Source organism: Quercus suber, unplaced genomic scaffold (assembly GCF_002906115.3).
Source record: "Quercus suber isolate HL8 unplaced genomic scaffold, Cork oak 2.0 scaffold_141, whole genome shotgun sequence".
NCBI lineage: Eukaryota > Viridiplantae > Streptophyta > Magnoliopsida > Fagales > Fagaceae > Quercus > Quercus suber.
In genome coordinates, this window is record NW_027069602.1 from 1,262,452 (window position 1) to 1,281,897 (window position 19,446).

The 19,446-nt window shown below is 35.8% G+C and overlaps 1 protein-coding gene across 1 annotated transcript in view; it reads left to right on the forward strand.

Annotated features, from left to right (window-relative positions):
* LOC111987737 (BEACH domain-containing protein C2) overlaps nt 1-19,446 on the forward strand; it is a 36,857-nt gene that overhangs the window by 7,486 nt on the left and 9,925 nt on the right. The window contains exons 5-26 of the mRNA XM_065776751.1: nt 674-778; nt 966-1,079; nt 2,416-2,492; nt 4,471-4,552; nt 4,981-5,307; nt 5,715-6,280; nt 9,031-9,115; nt 9,498-9,692; nt 10,962-11,507; nt 11,590-11,733; nt 11,897-12,373; nt 13,480-13,622; nt 15,447-15,516; nt 15,679-15,762; nt 16,951-17,007; nt 17,147-17,235; nt 18,057-18,132; nt 18,219-18,303; nt 18,458-18,588; nt 18,889-18,964; nt 19,067-19,151; nt 19,312-19,432. Coding sequence (XP_065632823.1) covers nt 674-778; nt 966-1,079; nt 2,416-2,492; nt 4,471-4,552; nt 4,981-5,307; nt 5,715-6,280; nt 9,031-9,115; nt 9,498-9,692; nt 10,962-11,507; nt 11,590-11,733; nt 11,897-12,373; nt 13,480-13,622; nt 15,447-15,516; nt 15,679-15,762; nt 16,951-17,007; nt 17,147-17,235; nt 18,057-18,132; nt 18,219-18,303; nt 18,458-18,588; nt 18,889-18,964; nt 19,067-19,151; nt 19,312-19,432 — 3,735 coding nt within the window. The remainder of the gene's footprint in view (nt 1-673; nt 779-965; nt 1,080-2,415; nt 2,493-4,470; nt 4,553-4,980; nt 5,308-5,714; nt 6,281-9,030; nt 9,116-9,497; nt 9,693-10,961; nt 11,508-11,589; nt 11,734-11,896; nt 12,374-13,479; nt 13,623-15,446; nt 15,517-15,678; nt 15,763-16,950; nt 17,008-17,146; nt 17,236-18,056; nt 18,133-18,218; nt 18,304-18,457; nt 18,589-18,888; nt 18,965-19,066; nt 19,152-19,311; nt 19,433-19,446) is intronic.

Below are 19,446 nucleotides of genomic sequence, written 5' to 3' on the forward strand. Positions count from 1 at the left end.
TTTGCCTGAGATCGAATTGGTACCTATTGTTGAAAGAATGTTCTTTCTGGTGTTTGGTATAAATAAGAGAAAAAAAGTTTTGATACTTGTATGAATTATGCTGGCTGATTGTGTTGTATTTTGGTCTGCACGATATACCATTATTTGGCTTTAGCATGTCATATTTATTCTATGAAGTGAGAGTCTGTGTCTATTCAGATTTAATATCTGAGGGACTTAAAATAATCATTTAGTCACATTTCAGTCAGAATTTTTTTTTCAGTTTGCTTAAATCTTGTCAGAGTTTAGAAACGACTGCTAGATGGGTAGAACTATCTTCATGCAAATTATTTAATGGCTTCCTTTGTAAAATAGTCAACAGAGGTTGTATCCTCTATTTTAATGCATTGTTAGACTGAGGACTTTTTTTGAACCACAGTTGTCAATTTTACTTTTATTCAATCTTTCTATATTTAGTGGTCTTCCATTTGTAGTTTACATACATATATGCTTCAAGCCACTTGTCAATTGCTAAAAGATACAGCCATCATGGAAGTTTGTTTATGATTATCCAGTAACAAGAATTCTAGTTGCTTGAATGTCTTGCTTTTGTTCTGCTCATTTTTGGTTCTCCTGATTGTGGTCCTTGACATTCTATTTTAGTTCTGAGCTGCTTCTCTCTATATGATTTCAGGATCTTCTGTTTTTGGCTTGCAGTCATCCAGAAAATAGAAGCAGTCTGATAAACATGGAGGAATGGCCTGAATGGATTTTGGAAATTCTTATCTCAAACCATGAGGTGCTACTATTAGAATTCAGTTTGGACTCTTTTGTATGTTTTTAAATTTGCGTAGTTTAAGTCATACATAAATTGTGAAACATGACATAGGCAAGAAAGTATTAGTTTTTAGCTGTGATGTGTGACTTATTTGTTATGTGCCAATAGATGCCAGTTTTGAAGATTCTAACTGTACTTGTTTTCACAGTTGGGTGCAAGCAAAAGCCTTAATTCTACAGGCTTAGGAGACATAGAGGACCTTATACACAACTTCCTGATTATCATGTTAGAGCATTCAATGCGCCAAAAGGATGGATGGAAGGTTATTTCAGTTAATCTTAGCCTTAAGACATTCACTGCTTTTGTTCATAATCAATAGATTGTTGCATATCCTTTCAAGTCTGTTGTGTATTATCATAATGATGTTGCTACCATGTTGCACCTCCTGCTCTTGCAAGTGCTAGGTGGAGGGTGAAGTCGTGGGTTCATAATGATGTTGATATACCATGTTTTGTGCTATGGTCTGTTGCACATACCTTCTTGTTCTCTGCATTTGATTGAATGGCTGCTTTGGAGCCATGTTTTTACTATCAATTTGAAATATAGTTAATTCATCAAAAAAAGAAAAAAGAAAAGAAAAGAAATATAGTCAATTGTGGAATGAAATACTGGATTTTGGAGTATTGGAAGTTTTGTATTAAGAGCCTCTGCTTTGAAGTGTTAAAGATTATAGAATGTGCAAGTCAACAGAAGTCTCAAATTTTACTGGAAGTTCAGGTATAAATAAGAGTGATGCATAGAGGTCAATGAATGGTATGAGATAACCCTTTCAATTAATTGTTGGGACTGCATTGATCTGGACTGTCTATGATGTGGAGCCTACAGAAGACTAATATGCACGGACAATTTACATCCTGCAGAGTCCTGTAGTAATTTGGGGATGTGGTCTCTCCATAAACTACTTTTAATGCAATGCGTTTGCAGGGGGGAAAAAAGTGGGCGAAGCATCTAGCATATACATTTTTTATAATGTATGTGCCAGACCACTTGCTTGTTTTGTTTGTAATTCTCAGTTTCGATGAAAGAATTTCTTCTACTGGTCTGGTTCTAATTACAACTCGAGAATCGAATTCTTTGCACTGACAGGTCCTATCTATGTGAACGTGTCATCTGTTTTGTGAATTGGTTGATGAAACTGGGAGGAGTAAAGTTTGTTTGGTTTAATATTTTCTATGTATCAATATTTTCAAGATGGGTTAACTTGGTTTCTCTGGAGTGCTGGCTTTTCTAACAAATTTCCAATCTGGTTGAATCAACTTGCTATCTTTATGTGTGAAAAAAAAATGAAATGGAAGGCTCAGTTTTCTGATAAAAGTTTAAGAGCTTTCCTTGTTGAGGATCTGCTGTTTGTTTGGCGTGCTGACTGGTCTAGGCTTAAAAAGTGACTTGCAGTCATTATTGTTCTACCTGTTATACTTCACTGATTTGATACCGTTGCCCATGATTGAATATACGTATGCATCTTGTACTTTCAACTGAATGGAGATAGTTCTATCTATTTTTGCTGGAAATCATTATATTGATCCTGACTAGATTTCCTTACTCTCTAATCATATCAATTTTATTTATATTTTTTGGTTATTACTTCCTTTTTTCAGGATATTGAGGCTACAATTCATTGTGCAGAATGGCTTTCTATTGTGGGTGGATCGAGCACTGGAGACCAGCGGGTCAGGTACTATATTTCTGGCCTGTTCTGCAAACTTTCCCTACTTTTTTTGGAAATGAATGATTTACTCTTGAGTTTTGCTACCTTCGTTTTACTGTTCTGCTGTTTCTTGATTCCATAGCTGACAAAATGTGGGCCTCCCAAGCAGGTTTTGATAAGTTTGGGTTGAAATTTATTTGTTTAAGTAGTTGGGCTGACCCGCTTCAAAAATGCCCTTTTACCATCCCTATTTGTTGTGAATGCTATCTGGTTTTCATTTTATTTCATTTTTCAATTTTAAATAAATAGAATATTTAGTGTGCTGCCACTCACACACAAACAGGCACACAAGTTGTATGCCTTTTACATTGGACAATTTACCCATTCACGTCTAAATTTTTTTTAATCCTTGCTGCATTAACCATAGTCAGTTAAACAAATAAGTGTTTAACTTGATTGGATCATGTGGTACACCAGACATTTTTTTGGTGCTTCACTCTTACGTATATATAGGCCATAGCCCGTGTAACTGGGTAGCAACCTTTTTTCTTCTTTTAATGAATTATTTACTTATAAAAAAAAAGTGGTACACCAGAAAAAAAAAAAAAGACATATGAAGGACTATGAGCCTCTTTTGTTTCCCCCTTAAATACTTTGTATATATAGCATGGTTGGAGTGGGGGGGCTCTGGGCTGGATCAGGGTAGTCAAAGGTGAGCCAGGCGCTAGCCTAGTTGCCGAAGTGAGGTTAGGCACCAGTGACCACTAAGGTGCCTTTAGTGAGGCACTCACCTTTAGTGCCTAGGCGAGCTTAAGGCAACCACCTTAAGCCATGAAACCTATTGTAAATTTTCTTTTTAAAATTTTGTTTTTTTTAGTTTTAAATTTGTAATAGAAGGTTGTTGTAAAACCTATCATTAGATTATTAATTTTAAAAAGCATGTTATAAAACCTATTGTTAGATAAATTAATTTACAAGAGTTTCTTGTAAAACTTATTGTTAGATTAATTAATTTCTTGTAGAAGCTTGTTGTAAAACCTATTGTTAGAGTAACTAATAGAGCCTAAACCATGTTAACCCTTTTGAAATCATTTGATAGACCTAATTTTTCATGCAACACATTTAAAAACACTTTATTATAATATTTCAATACACTAGGTACATATGATTTAAGTTGTATATGTATAACAAATATATTTAAAACTTGGCGCATTGCTTTACTTGGGCTAGCGCCTTTTTGTCGCCTCATGCCTTGGGCAATACAAGGCCTTGGCCCCTTAAGGTTGCCTTTTGCTTTTGACTAACTTGGTTGGATGAGGATAGCCCCCATTTTTCAGCCTATTGTACAATTTATTCATTCAAAAAGGGATAGAAAGTAAACATAGTAGTTAATTTTGTTTTGGAGCAATTTGAGATCTTTTCATTGTCTGGTGATGTGTTGCAATCACTTGCTTATACTTGCATTGGCTCATTTCCTCTCCTTTGAAAAATAAAAATGAAAAGTATAAAATAAATTCAGATACGTGTATTGGTGTCTGACTTGGGTGCTAGTTTGTGAGACAAATATAAATGGTGAAAATGGCATTCCAGAACTGATTTACATAAAAAAAAAAAAGAAAGGACACAGAAGGCCTCTTGGATTGACATTCACCATGTTTAGAATTATGATTTGCTGGATATTTGCATAGTCCTATGCTTTTCTCAGGGTCAGTCTTGTAATTTGCCTTTATTGCTCAGATATTTTCTTCCATTGGCTTTGCCCAACTAAAATACTCCATGTAGCTTCTGTGCTGCAGAATGCTAAATGCTGCCCTTTTCTAGTTTTCAAAACAAAATTATGTAGCATATGCAAATGAAATTCACATCGGCTATGTTTTAATTCATATATGCCAACAACAGTTTTACTTATCAAAAACATCAGCAGCAGTTGCTTTTTTTCTTTCATCTTGAAATCTTTATCATTAATAAATTACCTTATTTGGTTCATCATCTTCAACTTTTGAAGACGTGAAGAATCTTTGCCAATATTTAAAAGAAGGCTGTTGGGTGGCTTGCTGGATTTTGCTGCAAGGGAACTGCAGGTTCAGGTATCTTTTTTTTTCTAGAAATTAAAGTTCCCTTGTTTGTTAAAGACATTATGCCAGTTATTTGGCATTTTATCAATGTTTGTAGATCTGATGGCAAATTGCCTGATATAAATCACTTCTTTTTTAATGTTAACTAATTGAACATTTATAGAAAAGATTATATTTTAAAGGCCTTCCCCGAACTTTTATACGTTAATTATGATCGAGCAGTATATTGCTTCCCATTTCCTCATTATACTTCCTCTTTCCCCCCCCTTTTCCCTCTCCATTTTATTCTCTTCATTCTGTTACCTATTGGAGCTGCTTGTGAGTTGCTAGTTATCTCTCTTAATGTTCTTAAACATTGGAATGATGAAAGCTATTGTGAGCATTCATTATTTTCTAGTAATCTGCAATAATTTCTACATCCAGTTTTTCCCTTTCAGCAGACTCAAGTTATTGCTGCAGCTGCTGCTGGTGTTGCAGCTGAGGGGTTGTCACCAAAAGATTCTAGAGCAGAAGCAGAGAATGCTGCCCAGCTTTCTGTGGCTCTGGTTGAGAATGCAATTGTTATACTAATGCTTGTTGAGGATCATTTACGGTTACAGAGCAAACTATCCTGCGCTTCACGTGCTAAAGATGGCTCTCCATCTTCCATTTCTCTTGCATCTCCTTTGAATAACCACCCAAATTCATTAACAACTGGCAGAGAATCCATGGAAGCTATGGGTGATCGCAGATCATCATCTAGTGATAGTGGGGGACTCGCTCTTGATGTATGTATACCCTTATTCCAGAACCTTATCTCACACACACGACTATGCACCCACACTCTTTATTCGTATTAATGATTCTTTTAGGTACAGTATTTGAAATGTAGAAGTCTTTAATGTTTCTTTTGAGTAATATATATATATATATATATTTTATATCAATGTTTTGTTGACATGTCAATTGGGTACATGACTCTTAGTAGCAGAACAATTTAATTCTTTATGCTTTGCATCTGAATTACCCTAAACGTGATTTATTGTTGTAATTTTATTCATTTCGCTTTTTTTGAGTACACTGTCATATTAGTTTGAGTTTTGTAGTCTAGTTGCTTCTCATGCTGTCATGCTTTTATATATCATGATGTTAGTTTTTTATTTGTAGGACTTACACATTTTAATATATCAATCAGGTCCTTGCTTCAATGGCAGATACAAATGGGCAAGTTTCTGCAGCAGTGATGGAACGCCTTACTGCAGCAGCAGCTGCTGAGCCTTATGAATCTGTTGCCTGTGCTTTTGTGTCATATGGGAGTTGTGCTATGGATATAGCTGAGGGTTGGAAATATAGGAGCAGATTATGGTATGGTGTTGACCATCCTTCAAAAACAGCCATCTCTGGTGGTGGTGGCAGTGGCTGGGAATCTTGGAAGTCTGCTTTGGAAAAAGATGCAAATGGAAACTGGATTGAACTTCCTCTGGTAAAGAAATCTGTTGCAATGCTCCAAGCTTTATTGTTAGATGAGTCTGGACTTGGTGGTGGTCTTGGTATTGGCGGAGGATCAGGTACTGGAATGGGTGGAATGGCTGCACTATACCAGTTATTGGACAGTGACCAACCATTCTTATGCATGCTTCGGATGGTGCTTCTCTCAATGAGGGAAGAAGATGATGGTGAAGACACTATGCTTATGAGAAGTGTAAGCTTAGAGGACGGCATACCAGAAGGAAGGAAACCACGCTCAGCCTTGTTGTGGAGGTAAGTTAGCTACAGCTATTTTAAAGTTACCTTAGAAATTTATGTGAATATTTTTCAGGATCAATTGAGTTTCCATGATTTTTATGAGTCAGTAAACCTCCCATGGTAATGTTCCTGGCACAGAGATGGTGCTCATCAAGTCTGAAACATCTACAGTTGATCTAAGGTTTTAGTTTTATGCAGTGAAGTTACAATAGCGCCTTTCCTAACATATATTTATGTAATACTATCTATAATTCTACCCTACCATAAAAACTTACTCTACTTATTCAAAATTGTCCACAAATATTATTTCTCTGATTACTTTGCATCTTTAAGAATCATTGTTGCTAAAAATCAACTATGTTGAAATACCATTCCAGTATTCCTTTCCTTCTCTTTGTTTACAGCATCAGTATACCTGGCTTTCTGCGATTCATAGTTTGTTACTACTTTGTTTAAGATATCTCAAGTTCTGAAAGGCCTCTTCCCTGAATCAGGCATTCTAATTTTTCATTGTCCACCATTTATCTCAACATCATTGCTGCTGCTAGTACCTCATATCTGTTTTAATCATTTTCTTCAATTATTTCTCATTAAGTGTCTGTTTGGGACAATTTATTTAGTTATAATTGAAAATTTTTTGCTGGAAGTACTGTAGATAAAGTTAAAAGATAGTTGAAATAGTACAGTGGGGGCCTTAAATACCTCATATCTGTTTTAATCATTTTCTTCAATTATTTCTCATTAAGTGTCTGCTTGGGAACAACTTATTTAGTTGAAATTTAAAACTTTTTGCTGAAAGTACTGTAGATAAAGTTAAAAGGTAGCTGAAATAGTACAGTGGGGGCTATAAATAATACCAAAAAGTGCAATGGGACTCATGAATAATAGAAAAAAATAAGTTGAATTGTAAAAAAAAAAAAAAAAAAGAGGCTTTTTAAGCAATCCCAAACGCACACTAAGATTTCATATTTGTATTTAAATCGACAGTTTTTCCAACTGTAATTGTGATTTATTTCTTTGCCCAAAAAATCTAAGCACAACAGGAGAATATCTTCATATTAACATACTTCCAACAACTCTTATTTTGTTTAGATTTTCATTGCATTGGTCTGGCTAAGATTCTTTTATAATCTTATATATTACCATTCCACTGAACTAGTTTATCTCTAAAATCATCTAATTGAATTCCAATTATATCCAACTAATTCTTGTTTTTCTCTCCCCAATCTTATCGATTGTTGTAATCTGGGTTCTTGATTTGTGCCACTGTAGTACACTTCCAATGTACTTGGTTTTTTAAAATAAAATTTCTTACGTTACTTATCAAAAAAAAAAAAAAAAAAAACCATAGCCAACTAATGGGAACCAAAAAGCTCTTTTAGAGAGGATTTATGCCATAGTTTTAGAATTTAGTGCTCTAATTTCTGAATGTTGATTGCTACTTGTGAATTCAATGTGGATTTAGTGGATTGGATTGACTTTCTTTTGAAAGTAATGTTTAATAATAAAAAATAGGACTCATTGTGTTTTATATGCATAGGTTGAGCCATTTTTAAATATACAATAGATTAACCTGAAGGATGGTTCCAATAAAAAATGTTTTGCATTCTGGCCTGGCTGTATCATATTGTCTGTGTCTCACTATTTCAGTTGTGCACTGTGGCTCACCCATATTTAGATTTATTGTTACTATACAAGTTGGTGCTGCTGCTGCCACATATTATGTTATACTGAGCTGTATGACATCTAGACAGAGATGATATGCGATTGATTACTTATTGAAAAAAGGAAGAGGAACCAGATTAATTACATCACCTTTGTTTTTAAATGTGTTTGCCTCTAGTCAGCTGGACTGGCACTGGATTATTTTGTTGGTTTTATGCCTGCTCCTAGGATTTAATTCATATTGCCCTAGTTTCCAGAAGAATTCAAGTTTTTGATTCTCGAGTACTATAGTCTTGAACTTCTTTTCTCAACACTTCACTATACAAAGCTTGTGTGAGCTCATGTTGTCCTCTCTAAATAACACAGGCAGCAAGAAGCTCACTAAAGAGTAAAAATAAACAGTTTCCTAAAAAGTGTGGTCTAACATGCGTGCCTAATGGGCACCCTTTGTAGGTCATGTTAAGTTACTATTGAGTCTTTTTTTTTTCCCCTTTTCATTAGAAAGCTGTTGGTTTAATTTATTTTACTTTTAGGAGTCAGAATCTTTCTGTAAGTTTCAGATTTCTAGGTATGGGCTGTAGTTGGGTCCATCTGGTCAGTCCCTTGGGTCATGTTATGGGTTTATTATGTAATCAAAGGGTTTTTTTGTTGCTTAAATTGATATTTAGTTTGGGCCTGGTAGTTAAAGCTCAAGGAGTCCAAGTCTATATGGGGTATGATCAATGCAATTGTATTTGTCTTTGCTTTCTTTAGATGTTTTCCTAGTTTCTTAGATTTTTACTCAATTTAATTCCAAATTTTGTTCTGTTATGGACACCATGTGGCACCTATATGGAAGGCATCAGTAAGAGTTTAGTTAGGTTTGTAAGATCCATGTGTGTTTTGTTCCAGTAAGTTTTGCCTCTAGCATATTGAAACTGCATAGCTGTGATCCTATGATAAACAAAGGCTCTTCTATGAATATCTTTACATGAGTCTTGCATTTATGATGTCATCAGTATAAATTGTTTTTGGTTATCCTGCTGTTCAAGTTTTTATTTTTTATTGTTTTTTTTTTTTCAATATACAGCTATGAACTAATATATACTATTGATGTACAGTGTGCTTTCACCTGTCCTAAACATGCCAATTTCCGATTCCAAGAGACAGCGAGTATTGGTAGCATCTTGTGTTATTTATTCTGAGGTTAGTTAAAATATGTAATTGATTGCAGTGGTTAGTGCTCTACATGTTTGCTTATGTCAGATCTTAGTTTGTTTCATTCTGAGATCATGATGGAAGCTGTATTGTTTCCTTCCACCCTTTTTTTTTTTTTTTTTTTTTGAGTAATGCTAGGACCACAACTTTTGCCACAATTTGTTCACGTGGCAAGTCGTGAGTGGTGGAGTTGTGGACCCACCATTTTACTCTACCACTCATGACTTGTCATGTGAGCAAGTTGTGACAAAAGTTGTGGTCCCAGTAAATTTATTTATTTTTTTTTTTCTCAAGGGACATTGGATCCATTGCTGTCTTGATTGTTGATAATTGTTCTTGTAGTTACCTTAGCATAGCATTTACCTTGCAGGTATGGCATGCTGTTGGTAGGGACAGAAAGCCTCTTCGCAAACAGTACCTTGAGGCCATATTACCACCATTTGTTGCTGTTCTGAGGAGGTGGCGGCCACTTTTGGCTGGAATTCATGAACTTGCTACTGCTGATGGTTTGAACCCTCTTATTGTCGATGACCGTGCATTGGCTGCTGATGCCCTGCCAATAGAGGTTATTGGAGACTGTCATCCTTCTTTTATTCTGTTTTGATATGTATAATTTTTTTTGGATTCATAGCTTCTAGTGTATCAGTTTTATATTTCCACATGCTGACTAACATATTTCTGGCCTTAAATAAGGCTTTGTGAATGGTATCTTGACAATCTTTAATCTTTCAACATTTGTTCTGTGAGTAGATGCCGTGACAGAACAAATGTGAGTTTTGATCCCATGGGTGGGGGAAGGGGAGTTTCAGACTAGTGACCTCTTCATTACTCATGGTCCCTAAACGATTGTGCTACCTCTTGGGGTTAGATGCTGTCGATTGATTGATGTCGACTTATCTTGCTCATTTGAAAATTCCACTGTAGTAAGGCACAAATAAAATAAATTATGTTTTTACTAGAGGTCCTGTTCCTTGTGTGTTAATATGAATAAGTTAGCATTATGCGTCAGTACTCAGGCAGGGGCCTCCATTGATATTCCTGTGTTTTTTCGTGGGAAAATGTTGTGTTTTGGGGTGAGGACAAGATTTGAGAAAAAACATTTTTTTGATAGGTAAGACTTTAGAAAAAAAAAAAAACACATCCATCAATCCAAGGTGGAGCATCTTCCCAAGCTATTCATTTTTTGGCTTTTTGGTAGTACACAGTATCTTGTGTCTTGTATTTCTTCACTAGTGAATCGCGTGCATAAAACTATGTTTGAACTGCAACTATTCACTACAAATGTTTAAAATTTTATAAATTTTGTGTTGCTTATATTTGATTACTGTCAGCATTTGTAGTTGTAATTTTCTTCCAATGATTTGATATTCACTTAGGACAAGTATGTTGTAATTTATTCTGGTAGTTTGTCTTAGCTTAATTTGTTTGGGGAGAATTATAATCACCCTACTTTTAGATTCTGAATTTTTTTTTTTTTTTTTTTTTTTTTTTTTTTTTTTTTTTTTTTTTTTGTGAAGACTTTCTTGCATCCACAGTTTGGAGTACTTGAAATTAAAATGGAGGCCAATATTGTTGTATCTTCTGTTATTCCTTTTTTCTATTACATGGTTAGAAGTATCTCCTGGTGTGCCCTTTATTATCTATATTACCTTTTATGTTGTATCTTTTTTTATTGGTTGAGATGTACCAATTGCCAATGCTGTTTGGATCAAAAGGTTTATTTCCTATAAACAAGGGGTGGAGGATGATGTTACGGTTGAATCCTGATTGAGTGTTGGGTTTACCTGTAAAAAAAAAAAAATCTTTTGAGACATATCATTTTTATATCTTTCAGGCTGCTCTTGCCATGATATCCCCAGCTTGGGCTGCTGCTTTTGCATCACCGCCTGCTGCAATGGCATTGGCAATGATTGCTGCTGGTGCTTCTGGGGGTGAGTCCTCAGCTCCTGCCACTAATTTGCAGCTCAAGCGTGACTCATCATTGCTTGAAAGGAAAACTGCTAGGCTTCATACATTTTCAAGCTTTCATAAACCTTTGGAGGAACCTAACAAATCGCCAGCACTTCCTAAGGACAAAGCTGCTGCAAAAGCTGCTGCCTTGGCAGCTGCACGTGATCTTGAACGCAGTGCTAAGATTGGTTCTGGAAGGGGTCTCAGTGCTGTGGCAATGGCCACTTCTGCACAACGAAGGAATGCCAGTGACATGGAGCGTGTGAAGAGATGGAATGTATCTGAAGCAATGGGAGTTGCTTGGATGGAATGTTTGCAACCAGTTGATACAAGATCAGTTTATGGGAAAGATTTTAATGCTCTTTCCTACAAATTCATTGCTGTACTTGTTGCAAGTTTTGCTCTAGCAAGGAACAAGCAACGATCAGAGGTTTGAGTGGTGCTTTTCCTTCTGGTTTTCATTACTTACGGAGGTAGCATTTAAGATTTTATCATTTTTCCTTTCTCTCCAGATTGACAGGCGCGCTCAAGTTGATGTAATAGCTCGTCATCGTTTTTCAACTGGAATTTGTGCATGGCGCAAACTCATCCATTGCTTGATAGAAATGAACTGTCTTTTTGGTCCATTCGGGGACCATTTATGCAATCCTGCACGTGTATGTTGTTAGAACTTATTCTGTAAACTGCATCTTCAGTTGTTGCTGCATTTGTATTAGTTACTCATGATATGATGGTTCTGCACCTTTTGTATCATTTATGGCTTGTTTACTGTGAAGGTAGGAATCATAATCTCTGAAAGAAACTATTGTGGATCTGTAGGTTTTTTGGAAGTTGGACTTAATGGAAAGTGCTTCAAGGATGAGACCATGTTTGAGGAGGAATTATAGAGGGTCTGATCACTTTGGTGCTGCTGCCAATTATGAGGATCATATTGAGACAAAGCAGGATCAAGAAAATGTCATAAATTCATCGAATGCTCCTATTCTAGCAGCTGAAGCCATCTCGATGGAGCCAGTCAATGAAGAAGATGAGCAGGTGGAAATTGATAATTCAGATATCAGGGCTCATGAAACAAAACATGGTGCAGATGTTCAGCCAAGAGCATCTGGGACAGCTAAGCAAACCACGCAGGCATCCCTTGGAGGTAATGATCAACTCACTAGTGACCAAGACTTGGTCCAAAGTTCATCAGCAGTTGCACCTGGGTATGTTCCCAGTGAACTTGATGAAAGAATAGTTTTTGAGCTTCCTTCATCAATGGTTCGGCCACTGAGGGTTGTACGAGGAACCTTTCAAGTAAGTTATACAAGCTCAAGCCTGACATTTCTTTCAATTTACATTTGATAATGTCATTTGCTTTGCCATCATGCCATGTCTAGATACATATTATGATGTGGGCGCACTAAATTTTTTTTTATTCCATATATGTCAGAGAGGTATATGCAATCAATTAGAACTAAGGAAAATTCCTCTTTTGGATCATTGAAAATATCCACTATTCCATTTATGTTTAAGGGCCAACTTGGTATTGTTGCTGTTGTCCCTTACCTAAGAGAATGAGCCCTGTTTAGACACTTCCTAGCGCAATGGCGGTGAGCTGTACCGTTTGAATGATATTACTGCTTGTTAAAATGCTGTGCTCAACCCGATATCAAGATGGAGTTATGTTGTGGCTATATGGTGTTATAGAGTTCAACACTCATGGTGTCCTTTTTTAAATGAAAAATTTGCTTATAGAGCCAAACCTTGTTTGGATTGCTAGATACTAGTAGATATGTCTCCAATATATGTTTTATTTATTTATTTATTTAATTAATTATAGATAAGTAAGAAAGATGTATATAAGTTGGCAAGTTTATTTTATTATTATTATTTTTGATAAGCAAGAAAGATGTATATAAGTTGGCAAGAAATATACATCTTTCTTACTTATCAAAAAAAAAAAAAAGTCTCTAATATGTGTTTAAGAACGATTGAGTTTTAACTGAAATCGCACTTTCTCCCCTTGTAACAACAAGGTGGAGGGTGAGGTTGTTGGTTCGAAGCTTATTGTGTGCCTGTGCAAGTGCAACTTACAATTTAAAAAAAAAAAAAAAAAATCCCTTGTCTATTTCCATTTTCTAGATACTATTTTTTAAACCCCCCTTTCTAGATACACAGCATGCATTTTAAAATGATGTCTTATTTTTTTATATTTCATCCACAGTGACTGTGACTATCAAACCTTTTTTCTGTTTCCAATGGATTGGAATTGAAATTGGACTACCTTCTTTTCTTTTAATTTTGAGATAGTCAACTGAAATCAATATTTAAGTGCTATAACTTGTCCCAAGAAATTTGACTTATTGTAATTACTCATAATAATTTCTACTAAGCTTAGACTACAATGTCTCCTTTTTCAGGTAACCAGTAGGAGAATAAATTTTATAGTTGATAATAGTGAGGCCAACATCACAGATGGGTTGGAATGCAGTACTGAGTTGAGAGGACTAGAAAAGGATCACAGCTGGTTGATGTCCTCTCTTCATCAAATATATAGCAGAAGGTAAAGTCAATAGTATATTTATGTTAGTTTTATTGTAATTTATTTTTGTGCTTGTTGGAACTTTAGTAATTTGAGCTATTAATTTTTGAAATATCGTTGAATACATCAATTTTTTTTTTTTTTTTACTGTAAGAAATATTAAGCTTTTAGATAGCTAATAGTGAATTAATCTAGGTTTTTTTTTTGGGTTGTATCTAACATATTAAAGGTCTGTTTGGATACTGCTTATTGTAAAAAATTGAAAATTGAAAACACTGTAGCAAAATAATTTTTAAATGTGTGAATAGTGTCATGAGACTCAGTTTTAAAGTTTTTTTTGGCTGAAAAAAGTATTTGCGGGTCCCGTGAACAGTGATGGGACCCACTATTTCAGCAAAAAGCAAGAACACACGGAAAACGTGTGTTCCAAGCGCACAATAAGATTATGTTTGTCATTGGGGAACTGAGTTTAGAAAAAAGAAATAAAGATGGACTGGCATTTGGTTCATGGAACTATAATGATCTGCTGTTTCAGCGAAAAATATCTGAAGACTGTCTTTTTTTTTTTCTTTTTTTTTTGATTGATAAGTCACACATGCACCCCATAGGTCATGAACTTAAGACCTCACCTGCCACCAAGCACTTGCAAGGGGAGGAGGTGCCAGATGAGTTAGAGCTCATTGGCTCAGTCTTTATTTTATTTTATTTTTTTTAAAGTTTCCCATAAAACGCATTTGGTTAGGGAAAATGGAAAATGGTTTTCAAAATTGTTCTCCCTTCGAGAATCTATTTTTGTAACATATGGAATTTTCATTGCTTCTTATCAAACCTAGCTTTACAGTTTGGTTTCTTTCAAAAAAAGGGCATTGCAATGTAGTGGATGGTTCCATTTCTAAACTAACTTGGTCAAATTCTGATTTACCTATAATCCTTAGGCACCTAAACATAGGGGTGGCAAAATTCAACACAATCAGTTAACACGACACGAAATTGGCAGGTTATGTGTTGAGGCTTAATGGGTTCGTGTCATATTCGGGTTAACACGACTAACTCGTTTAATAAAATGTGTCGTGTTTGTGTTCAACCCATGGAACCTGTTTGACTTATCTGACATGTTTATCTAATTGTCATTTTACCAATATACTTTTCAAAACCCTAGGTTTTAGAAACTAAGGTTTATTTTGTTTGACATATTGATTGAATATTTGTGATATTTGAGATATGTTTTAGATTTTAATGATTATTTGTGATGCAGTTACTCATTAGTTCTAAATTTGATATTAAAAAAATCTATTTGTTTGGTTTTTCATGGTTTAGATCAATTGGGTATATACTAAAATTTGTATTTTTTTCACTTTGATAATATCTGATAAACGGGTTGACATGACTGATTTGTTTAATAAACAAGTCGTGTTAGGGTTGAGAAATCCTGACCTGTTTAATATACGTGTCAAGTTAGTGTTGACCCATATAGTCGAATACTCACGACACGACACGACACGAATCGGGCATGCTAACTCAAATTGCCACCTCTACCTAAACACACCTAAACACTAAGGCTAGATTGAGTAATGGCAAGAACCAGCTATTATGGATTTGATATATCTTAATAGTTATCCAACACAAAAGATATTAAGCCACTTAACATCTATTTGCTGTGAAGAAAGATGCCTTTCTTTCATTTTCTCCTCACTTAAGTCCAAGATGTTATTTCTCATACTATCTTTTGTAGTTATGTAATATAATGTGATGCCATTGCCTCTCAGCTGTTCATGTTAAGTTATTTGATACTTTTCTGTTTGTTTCTGTTCTTCGTCTCCCTTTACTGGGTTCCTTTCCCCACAGGTATCTCCTAAGAAGGAGTGCTTTGGAACTGTTCATGGTTGACCGCTCAAATTTCTTCTTTGATTTTGGGGTACATTTTTGAAAGATATCTTCTCCATTTCCTTTGCTTTTTGCTTGTCTAAATAATAAAAGTATAAAAGTATTTTAACGGTATCCAATCCTTGCAATAGCCTGCTAATCAGCCTGTTGTTGACATTTACTTTCTCTTGTTTCCCCCCCTTTTTATATTCAGAGTGTTGAGGGGCGGCGAAACGCATATCGAGCTATTGTTCAAGCACGTCCTCCTCATTTGAACAATATATATTTGGCAACTCAGGTTTGCATCTTGTTCCTCCTGGTATATGTGTAGATAATTTTCTGTGAAAGTTTTTTGTCTGTCAGTGTTGTGTAAGGATCATGTTAGCAAAAATATAAAAGGTATAAACTTTCTACTTTTACACCCACAATAACTTCATCTGTCAACTCCATTGTTGGTTTAAATATCCTCTCATTCCAGTCAAACTTACTAAATTTCAAAGAATTTTAGACATGGAGCTTTCCCGTCCAGATAGTGCTCAAACTAAAGTTTCTATTTATTTATTATCTGAGATTATGAATCAGATAGCTACTTTGTGAATGTAATATTTGGTATACATGACAGGCATGTAGAGTGCATTAGGTTTTGTCTAGTAGAGAAGTGAGAGGAAAGAAAATGTAAAGTGGATGAGAAAAAAAAAAAAGGATAGAAGAGATTAATATTTGTTAGGAGGGAGAGAAAAGTGGAGAGAATAAAGCATCTTGTATTAAATTCTATTATATCCTTTTATTGAATAAATTAGAGGGATTAGATTGTCAAATCACCTATGTTAGACTTTTAAAAAAAAATCACCTATGTAAGACATTTTTCTCCCATTTTGGGAAGATTTTAAGTGGCACACCTAGATAGAAAGCAATAAGCTTTCATTTTTTTCATTTCTTCTACTTTTTTGTTCTACCAAACAAGAGAGAATTGCAATCTATCTTCCATTTTCTCTTCACCCTTGTCTATCCTCTCATTTTTCCACCCTACCTTATGCACTCTTTGTTTGATTGTGGAAGTGTAAAATAGGAATTTTCTTTATAAGTAATAAAGATTTTTTTTAGGTAAGAAGAAAACTCACAAGATAGAGCCTCCTAAAGAATTACAATTGTAGATTAAATAGTCTTTGATATTGACTAATGAGTTACAAGATACCCCCAATCATAGGGTTTGTGTTTTTAAAATTAAAATGTGAGCTTAAAATCTCACTTATTCTAGGTATTACACTTTTACGTAGCTTCTTTTTAAACAAAATAAGCTTATTTGAACACACTCACAACATTATTAAAAAAAAAAAAAAAACCACTAGACATGATCTCTATGACATTTGAATTTAGCTTCATGTGTTTGAGTGATTTCAGTGCAGTATTATAATTTTTACAAGGATTTCCCCCTTCATTTTTGCTTTTATAGTTGAGGACTAATTTAATTATTTATGTATTCTAGAGACCTGATCAACTCCTGAAGAGAACTCAGCTTATGGAACGTTGGGCAAGGTGGGAGGTATGAGTTCAGAGTGAACTTCACATTGTCAGGAATATTGTTTGCAGTTATATAGCTTTAGTGCTTTCATTTCTTAAATTTTAATATGTCCCATAAAGAGATGAGAATAATAATCTGTATAATCACAACTCTCATGCAGATCAGCAATTTTGAATATCTGATGCAGCTGAATACCCTGGCTGGTCGTAGTTATAATGACATCACTCAGGTTGATTTTTCTCAACAGTTGTATTGAAGAGCTCGGTCGGTTGACATTGGACGATGCACGCACTGTGGGCAACACAAGTGAACCGGCTGTAGGGCGTGGTCGGCAAGCAGGTAGACGTCAACGGCAAGGAGGCCGTCAATCTAGTCAGCGTCCCACATCTAGTCGACGTCAGACACCCGGGCCCACATCTGGTCGGCGTTAGACACCCATGCCCACATCTGGTCGGCGTCAGACACCTGGTCGGCGTCAAACACCCATGCCCACATCTGGTCGGCGTCAGACACCCGTGCCCACATCTGGTCGGCGTCACACACCCGTGCATGACCACACCATGAAGGAAGCAAGTCAGACATCAGATGAGATGTGTTTGGACATTGGTTATGACATGGGCTCCATGGCACACGATGATGCGGGTCCATCCCATGCATTTGCCCATGGGGACACATCTCGGTCCCCATCCATGAGGAGCGATGATACCTGCCCACCCACATCCCCTACTACATCTCCATTGCCCACCGCCCGTATGTCTCCCCCAGTGACTACTAGCACTGCCCCCGCAGATGTACATGGTAGAGATGAGATGAGATTCATGCCCACCCCTGGGCGACCCACCCCTAGTGCTGTCCCCCCTGAGTTTGTGCATACCGAGTTCATCTAGACACAGATACCCGCTGCCCCACCAGAGGCTTCACACATTCAGGATCGGTCGCGAAGGCCGCAACGAACACGGACACATCCTCCTAATTGTGGGACTGGACATGGTATGATACTTCGATTCAATTCCGATTACATATAATAGATAAATGATTTGCATATTAATATTTACTTGTGTTCTTTTAAGGCAAGGTGAGATCAGTCAAGCAACCAGTGAGGAGAAGAAAACGGGAATGATTTGCAGATGGACAAGAATAACTTATGTAAGTTATTTTTCAGTTGCACAACTTGTCCATTTCTGTTGAATTGCAGGCATTAAATAACCGAAGCCATTTCTGTTGAATTGCAGGCATTAAATAAACTTGAAGATTTTTCTTACTACAGGGCATATAGAAATAGTTTTAGGCCTGGGGAATATATTGTTAAAATTGTTTGTGGGTTTTTTTTGATTTGTTTGTGCATCTTTTTTCATGGTATTTTCAATGATTTGTTTTGGGTTTCTGTTTATTTACTTATTGTATTTTCATTTGTCGGCGTGGGTAAGGTCTTGGGTGATAGTTTAGTTTTGTGGGTGGGAGTTTGTGTGAGGTTTTGCCCATCTGGGTCATTTTGCTCATTGCGCTGGTGGAGAAATTTGTAATCATGGAGTAGGCTGGGTCAGTTTTGCTAGGAAGAAGAAAACCGATACAGTTTTGCTGCCTATTCAGATTACTTTGCTGGTATGTTGCATTTATCTTAATTTACACTCAATCATTAATGTAAATCTGAAAATAATCAATTGAATAGTACTATTTTAAATAATAGAAAAGATAATTAATTAAATTGTTTCTCAGTGAACTATGAATGTTTCATAATTTCTCCTTGAAAAATATATATAATTTTTTATAACAGAAAGGGTAGGATAGTTGGCAAAATCTAAGTTTTTAATTCGTAATTATAATTTGGCATTGTTTACCTTACCAATTATGGGGTTATTTATAATTATTCTGTCCCCGTTTGTGGTTTTACAATTTTATAAGTCAAAGCCCCCCAGTTGTGATTTTGGGTTTGCACGTGCAATGTCCACGAATACTGTTGTTTTGAGATCCATAAAAGGTTTGTCCAATCTTTGCATTAAATTTCTGGTTACCTTTCTATTTTGTGAACTTTTATTGAGATGCTATGATATCCTTGAGGAATTAAGGTGTTCTAATACAGGCACTCCACTGTATATGGCTCCGGAACTGGTACGGGAACAGCCTTACAACCACACAGCTGATTTATGGTCCCTTGGAGTTATTCTGTATGTTGAATCTCATTGATTGTACTTTGGAATTGTTTATTGCTAAAGTAGTTGGATTGGATGCTTGGTAGTGCTTTTGAATCTTTTTCATTTGAACTGTAACTTGGTCTAAGAAATTTTCTAATTTGATTGATTGCTTGCATTCTATTCTTTATTTTAGTTTACTTCAAGTTTTGACTCTCATCCAGTTGCACTTGGGCTGGGGTGTTTGGCTACTCTTTGAGAGACCTGATCAACTCCTGAAGAGAACTCAGCTTATGGAACGTTGGGCAAGGTGGGAGGTATGAGTTCAGAG